Source organism: Oratosquilla oratoria, chromosome 2, assembly GCF_046742065.1.
Source record: "Oratosquilla oratoria isolate Oo_2021 chromosome 2, ASM4674206v1, whole genome shotgun sequence".
Taxonomy (NCBI): domain Eukaryota; kingdom Metazoa; phylum Arthropoda; class Malacostraca; order Stomatopoda; family Squillidae; genus Oratosquilla; species Oratosquilla oratoria.
In genome coordinates this window covers 65,770,281-65,777,780 of record NC_134778.1, presented here as the reverse complement: position 1 = coordinate 65,777,780, position 7,500 = coordinate 65,770,281, and the positions used below count along the sequence as shown (strand labels likewise).

Below are 7,500 nucleotides of genomic sequence, written 5' to 3'. Positions count from 1 at the left end.
TGTGGCTTTTGGGGTGAGCAGAATCAGTACGTTAATCTAAGAATCAATATGTAAGCAAGAAAACAAATAATTAAACAGATAAATAAATAAAACGAATAAAAAGGGTAGGAGCGGATTGCTGTAAAAATTGAAATAGAATTGTACACCAAAGTATTCTTTCCGTAGTTTCGCGATCAAGTCTATAGCAGGGTCATTACATTCAACGTTTAACTTTTTTTTTTTAGGAGAACGATACATGACATGAATTTTCCGTGAAATTAGAGATAACAAAAGAAACAACGAGGCACAACAAGAAGAGACAAGAATATAGGAGACACCTAATACCCGTGTGAAGGAGACCACGGATACTGAGCCACCAGACGACGAAAAAAAAAAAAAAGGTGGGGGATGGGGGGCAAGAGAGACGAGGCAATGGGAACCAGCTTCGCGTACTCACACTAAACGACGACTGCGCGGATGTGACGTTCCACGGACTGAGGCCGTCGTCGGCCGGCGTCAGCGTGACGAGGAATGTGGTGGCGCGGGAGGAGGGCGTCAAGGCGAAGAAGGGAGCCAAGCTCGGGTTGTTGGCGGCCGGGGAAGGCGCCGGGTCGTCAGCGGGCACCACGCACGACACGCTCAGCGAGTGCAGACTTCGGGAGGTCACGGTGCACTGCGACGGAGGTGGGGGCTCTCCTGAAGAAGGGAAAAGAAAGAGAGAGAGAAAAATAAGAGGATTTGCACCCTTCATTAAGAGAGAGAGAGAGAGAGAGAGAGAGAGAGAGAGAGAGAGAGAGAGAGAGAGAGAGAGAGAGAGAGAGAGAGAGAGAGAGAGAGAGAGAGAGAGAGAGAGAGAGAGAGAGAGAGAGAGAGAGAGAGAGAGAGAGAGAGAGAGAGAGAGAGAGAGAGAGAGAGAGAGAGAGAGAGAGATGGATGGGACTTTGTTGTGCAGACGTGTGAGTAGGGAAGGCGGTGTTATACTCACCAAGGGGCACTACAAAGTGTTATACTCACCAAGGGGCACTGCAAAGTGTTATACTCACCAAGGGGCACTACAAGGTGTTATACTCACTAACGGGCACTACAAGGTGTTATACTCACCAAGGGGCACTGCAAAGTGTTATACTCACCAAGGGGCACTACAAAGTGTTATACTCACCAAGGGGCACTGCAAAGTGTTACACTTACTAAGGGGTACTACAAGGTGTTATACTCACCAAGGGGAACTACAAATAGGGAAGTCGGTGTTATACTCACCAAGGGGCACTACAAGTAGTGAAGGCGGTGTTATACTCACCAAGGGGCACAAGTAGGCAAAGTCGGTGCTATGTCCACTAAGGGGCACTACAAATAGGGAAGTCGGTGCTATGCTCACTAAGGGGGACCACAAGTAGGCAACGTCGGTGCTATGCTCACTTAGGGCACTACAAATAGGGAAGTCGCTGTTATACTCACCAAGGGGCACTAGAAGTAGTGAGGGCGGTGTCATACTCACTAAGGGGCACTACAAGTAGGCAAAGTCGGTGCTATGCCCACTAAGGGGCACTACAAATAGGGAAGTCGGTGCTATGCTCACTAAGGGGGACCACAAGTAGGCAACGTCGGTGCTATGCTCACTTAGGGCACTACAAATAGGGAAGTCGGTGTTATACTCACCAAGGGGCACTAGAAGTAGTGAGGGCGGTGTCATACTCACCAAGGGGCACTACAAGTAGGCGAAGTCGGTGCTATGCTCACTAAGTGGTACTACAAATAAGGAAGTCGGTGCTATGCTCACTAAAGGGCACTACAAGTTGGCGAAGTCGGTACTATACTCACTAAGGGGCACTACAAATAGGAAAGCTGGTGTTATACTCACCAAGGGGAACTACAAATAAGGAAGTCGGTGTTATACTCACCAAGGGGCACTACGTGGAAGACACAAGGATGGCGCTGGGTGCCTGCTCGGTTGGAAGCCCAGCAGAGCAGTGTCCCATAGTCGGCCGTGGACATGGGCATGTAACTCAGCACGCTGGAAGAAGAAGAAGAAAACATTCGATGAAAAAAAAGGAACTTTGATTCTCGACGGAACGAAAACAAATAATCATGATTCCGAGATAGAAGGTAGTTGTCGTCTGTCACAAAATATGTGAAAAGGAAATGGATATGAGGTTGAAGTTGATAGAGAAGACACAGATCTTTGGGAGCCCTCCGGGGATCGAGTGACAGCCCCCGGGGTCCGCTCCTCCAGATGGAAGCGAGAGTGTTGACAGGTTTTGAAGACGGAGGCAGCAGGAGGACAATCCTCTCCCTGAGATCCGTTTTACATGACAAGCCAGCGTTGGTTCCTACTTAAGAAAGCTGAATACGAACGTTTCATATGACCTCAAATAAAATGAAAATGGAAAATAGCGAAAGAAGAAGAGGAGGAGGAAGAAGAAGAAGAAAAAGAAAAAAAGTAGAAGAAAAGAATATGAAGAAGAAGAAGAAGAAGAAGAAGGTGAAGAAGAAAAATATGAAGAAGAAGAAATAGAAGGTGAAGAAGAAGAAGAGGAAGAAGAAGGTGAAGAGGAGGAGGAAGAAGAAGAAGAAGAAGAAGGTGAAGAAGAAGAAAAAGAAGAAAAAGGTGAAGAGGAAGAAAAGAAAAAGGAGAAGAAGAAGAAGAAGAGGAAGAAGAAGGTGAAGAGGAGGAGGAAGAGGAAGAAGAAGAAGCAGGTGAAGAAGAAGAAGAAGAAGAAGAAGAAGAAGAAGAAGAAGAAGAAGAAGAAGAAGAAGAAGAAGAAGAAGAAGAAGAAGAAGAAGAAGAAGAAGAAGAAGAAGAAGAAGAAGAGGAAGAAGAGGAAGAAGAAGAAGAAAAAGAAAGTAAAAAAGAAGAGGAAGAAGAAGGTGAAGAGGAAGAAGAAGAAGAAGAAGAAGAGGAAGAAGAAGAAGAAGAAGAAGAAGAAGAAGAAGAAGAAGAAGAAGAAGAAGAAGAAGAAGAAAAAGAAAAAGGTGGAGAAGAAGAAAAGAAGAGGAAGATGAAGAAGAAGAGGAATAATATTAAGATAGAAGAAGAAGACAAGAAGAAGAAGGAGAAGAAGAATAATAATAAAACAAAGAAATGCTCAATTTTACTCAACCAGCTTAAAGTCTGGGTTATAAGATTTTGTTTTACTAAGCAAAACTTAAATGTTTTAGAAGACACGTAAAGGGTAAAAGGTATCGGAAAAGACGTTGAGAGACCCAGAAAGTTCTAGAATGCAGGCACCCAGGCCACTACATCCAGCTAGATTTCGTATGAAATCGCAGACAAACATCGAAAGCATAGCCATTATCTTGTGCAGTAAGGGACGAAAACTTGGAGAGTTCATTGCTTGTTGCTGAAGAAACGACTGGCGGGAGATGTCATAGAATATAGAAACGTAGATTCGGAAGCTGGTTCTGAGAACAAGTGAATTTAGCAGACTATGTCACGAAAAAAAAATGATAACCAGATGCTAAGTACTGATGACGTGACGAGACCGAAAAAGAAGAGAAAAACTAGTGAAGGTGTACAAAAAAATAGGATGTATCGACGACATCTGCAATTGGCGCGAAGAAGGAAATCGTCTTTTGTAAATTCGCAGGCGTTATGACGTCATCGGCGTCTTCAAAACAATGGCGACATCCGCCAGTTATTATTTTTTTCTAAGTAATGTTCATTAAGTGGAGGGATTCTCAGTAAAAGTCAAGGAGGTTATTAGAGAGTTGTGAGAATTTGGAAGGCAAAACAACCAGTCAGTGAAGGCCTAAGAAAAGTACTATTATATACCACTTTAATCACATAAAATTCGTACCTTGGGAATTTGTCTTCAAGAGCATAGACTGACGGGCATACTTTATGCAACAATGGCCTTGAGCCCGCTTTTCAAGAACTGGGAAAGGCAAGGAGACACGCCCCCTCCCACCCCCCTACACTCACCCCCCCACCCGCACACACACACCCCGTCAAGACACACTGCGTAATACAAGTTGTGATTTTCATTCCAAATTTATTTATCTTTTTGTAATGTGTCACTTTATATTTTTTTTCTGTTAGCATGAGTGACTGAATGATAGTCGTACTGTCCTAGTTCAAGCTGTTCAAGGTTTGTAGTGTTTCTTGGGCTAAATAGAATCGTCTACATTATTAAGTTAGAAAAATGTTATTTGTAGAAACTGCAAAGTTAAAGTATGACGACCTTTTGGTCGATAAAAAGGCTGAACGAGAAAATAATAATAGATGAATAAGTAAATTAAATAAGATAGAAAAATATAATCTCATCTGAATAAGATCGTTGGGTATCAGACAGAAGGAAATAGGCAAGAATTGGTTTACTAATAGGGTGGTCGACGAATGGAATAAACTTAGTAACCATGTAGTAAGCGCTGAAACTATCAGTTGTTTTAAAAAACGATTAGACAACTTTATGGGTGGGGATGACAGGTGGTGATGGATACGGAGCTGCCTAGTGTAGGCCTTATGGTCTCTTGCAGTCTCCTTTATTCTTATGTTCTTATGTTATGTTCTTATGTAATATTTGCGTTTGGCCCTGACGTCTAAAAGAAAGAAAGAAAAAAGTTGTCATAACAGAAAATCATCTCCTTAAATTCTTTAACAAATGCTTCTCGGGGTACAGTTGGAAAAAATCATAAATCACTAGTGGTCACATGTAGCAACAAACACCTAGTATAGAAAGATAATATTTTGTCATGAATAAATTAATGATTCTTTCATTGATCCATAAATTTGTTGCAACTTTGATCATACTTGAACAGTACTAAATCTTCACAACGTCGACGAAATTATTTTTTTCCCGATTGCATTTTCTTTGGCGTCATTACCTTCGCGTGTCGGTCGAAGAGAACTCGCCCCTGGGCAGGTCGAAGGAATCGGCCGTGACGTTGAACGTCCACTGGAACACAACGGTGGGCGGGTTGGCTTTGACGTGGCACGGGATTTCGAGCGAGTAGCGTCGCCTCACTTTGAACATGGCCACCTTGTCCGACTGGCAAACGGGTGAATCTGCAGGGAAAAAAAAGTAAATAGATTTAATAAGATACACATGCCTCATCTTTATTCCGTTTTGTTCAGTTTTAGCTGATTTCATTCGGTTTTATTTTATTTTCGTTTGATTTGGTTTTGTTTCGTTTCCTTCACACAACTATGCAACTACGGCGCACAGGTAGGGTTATTAGGTTCAGAAACGAACCATATGCTTAGTCAGAGTGCACGTACACTCCTAACTCAGGAATGCCAGAATAGTATGCTACAAATGCTTTCCAAATGAGACAATGAATACTGCTGTTTGATATCAGGAGGTAACTAAAATATTCAAACATTCTGGAATACATATACGTTGATATTAATTAGTCCTTAGCTTAGACAACTGTTATGGCAAATTTCAAGAGATGCAGAGAAGACAGTGGTATATATATAGACCACAATGGCGGTGGATAATCATACGACATGACGTCAGAAAGCAGAATCACAGAATATCATAATTCCTTTGCGAATACAACAAATATCTCATAATTAAATGTGTAATACGAACGCTTAATATGACAGCGTCATGTATCAAGCTCAAAATACAAGAACGCTGTGAATTAAACTTACTATTTCATGAAATTACACGTTATTGAGAGGGAATGGCAATATTGCCACATTCACATCATAACAGTAAATTACACATATGAAACTAAATCATGTAGAATCAGGTCAGACTATAATAAAGAATATTATGAATAAGGGATATAATTTCTTGAAATATGCGACTATTTCTTTTTCTTCATCAGATGCGACTCCATGTAAACAACTAGGCAGGACGTTGTATATTGGAGTCTCTTGCCTTGTTGAAATTCACAGGTAAATGTTAAGATGAGGAGGCACATTTGTGTTTAATTACCCATGCAAATAGAGGAAGGGGGGGAAAGAACGACTGCATACGGAAAAGCTGGAGAGTTTGAGATACAGAAGTCGAGCTGGACGAGACGTGCAGTGCAGCAGCGACTTTCTTCAAGAGCCCGGAGGCGCGAAGTGAACAAACGGGATTTGTTTTCATATTATTTAACTAAACTTCCAGATAGTAAGACATGGCGATTAATATCATCCCCTCTAAGGCTAGCCCTCAGCTAAATAAAATCGCCTGGATTAATTAAATAAGGATGAAGGCTTGAGAAGTTCAAAGAAAGTGTAGTGCGTTGTCTTTATCGGATATCTCCGCCAGAGGGACCTGGACGGTACGACGAGACTTTTTGAAATAAAACGAAACGAGAAGAAACAAACTGAAACATTTTGGAGAATGCAGACGGGAAGCTATAAACTCGACTCTTCTGTAAAACTCATTGAAGTACACAAAGGCGCGCGCGCACACACGCAAGCACGCACACACAAACACACACAAACACACTCACACACACACATTGCCTACTTCGTGTGGTGGTACCGACTCGGCCTGCTAACTAAGCAGTCTTGAGTTCTTTCCCCGACTTGGGTCGAATAGCACAACATTGCAAGTGACAACGGCTCCCTCAGTCAAGTTTGCATCTATGTAAGGTAACAACATTACCCACAGATTAGGCAATGTATGAGCCATGAGTTCTTATCCGGAAGGAAACACACACACACACACACACACACACACACACACACACACACACACACACACACACACACACACACACACACACACACACACACACACACACACACATATATACATATATATATACATACATACATACATATATACATATATATATACATAAATATATATATATACATATATATATATATACATATATTATACATACATATATATATACATATATTCATATATATATATATATATATATATGTATATATATATATATGTGTGTGTGTGTGTGTGTGTGTGTGTGTGTACAGAAAGAGGGAGAGAGACAAGGAGTGAGAAATTTACAAAGCTTTTTGTGCGTGCGCGCGGGCGTGTGTATGTGCGCTCTGAATTCGGTCCCCGCCCAGGGCTAAAAATAAGTAAAATAAAAGAACGGCGCTACAACCCGGCACCCCAGCTCTGGTGGGCAAGGAGCTGAGCGATGACGTGTGTGTAAGGTCACAGGATTACCAATAGATGTATCCATATACGGGCTCCGAACTCTCATAAGGGGTGGGGGGTGGGGGGTGGGTGAGGTTAGTTGTCTATCACGAGTCCAACACGTGAATTTAGACCGTGGTAAATCTCCCTCCCCCACTCCCCCCTTCTCTTTCTCTCTCTGTCTCTCTCTCTCTCTCTTTCTCTGTCTCTCTCTCTCTCTCACACACACATACTGTTCTCTCTCCTCCGGGAGGGTAATAGCTTCCGGTTACGAGTTCAACACGTGATCCAGCGGCATGGAGAAATGACAGCGTGTGGCACAAGTTGCCTTTGGATGGCGTGTGTTTAACCAGAGAGTCCAATAGTATCTCGCACTGCGGGTATTGAGCCCAGACGAGGACAGGGAAGTACAACAGAACACAAGAGAAGAGAATTGAACAGAACTGAACAAAACAAAAGGAAACAAATT

At 42.3% G+C, this 7,500-nt stretch overlaps 1 protein-coding gene across 1 annotated transcript in view; it reads right to left on the bottom strand.

Annotated features, from left to right (window-relative positions):
• LOC143036161 (uncharacterized) overlaps nt 1-7,500 on the bottom strand; it is a 61,633-nt gene that overhangs the window by 9,807 nt on the left and 44,326 nt on the right. The window contains exons 7-9 of the mRNA XM_076203412.1: nt 4,801-4,981; nt 1,878-1,990; nt 437-675 (exon numbers count right to left, since the gene is read on the bottom strand). Coding sequence (XP_076059527.1) covers nt 437-675; nt 1,878-1,990; nt 4,801-4,981 — 533 coding nt within the window. The remainder of the gene's footprint in view (nt 1-436; nt 676-1,877; nt 1,991-4,800; nt 4,982-7,500) is intronic.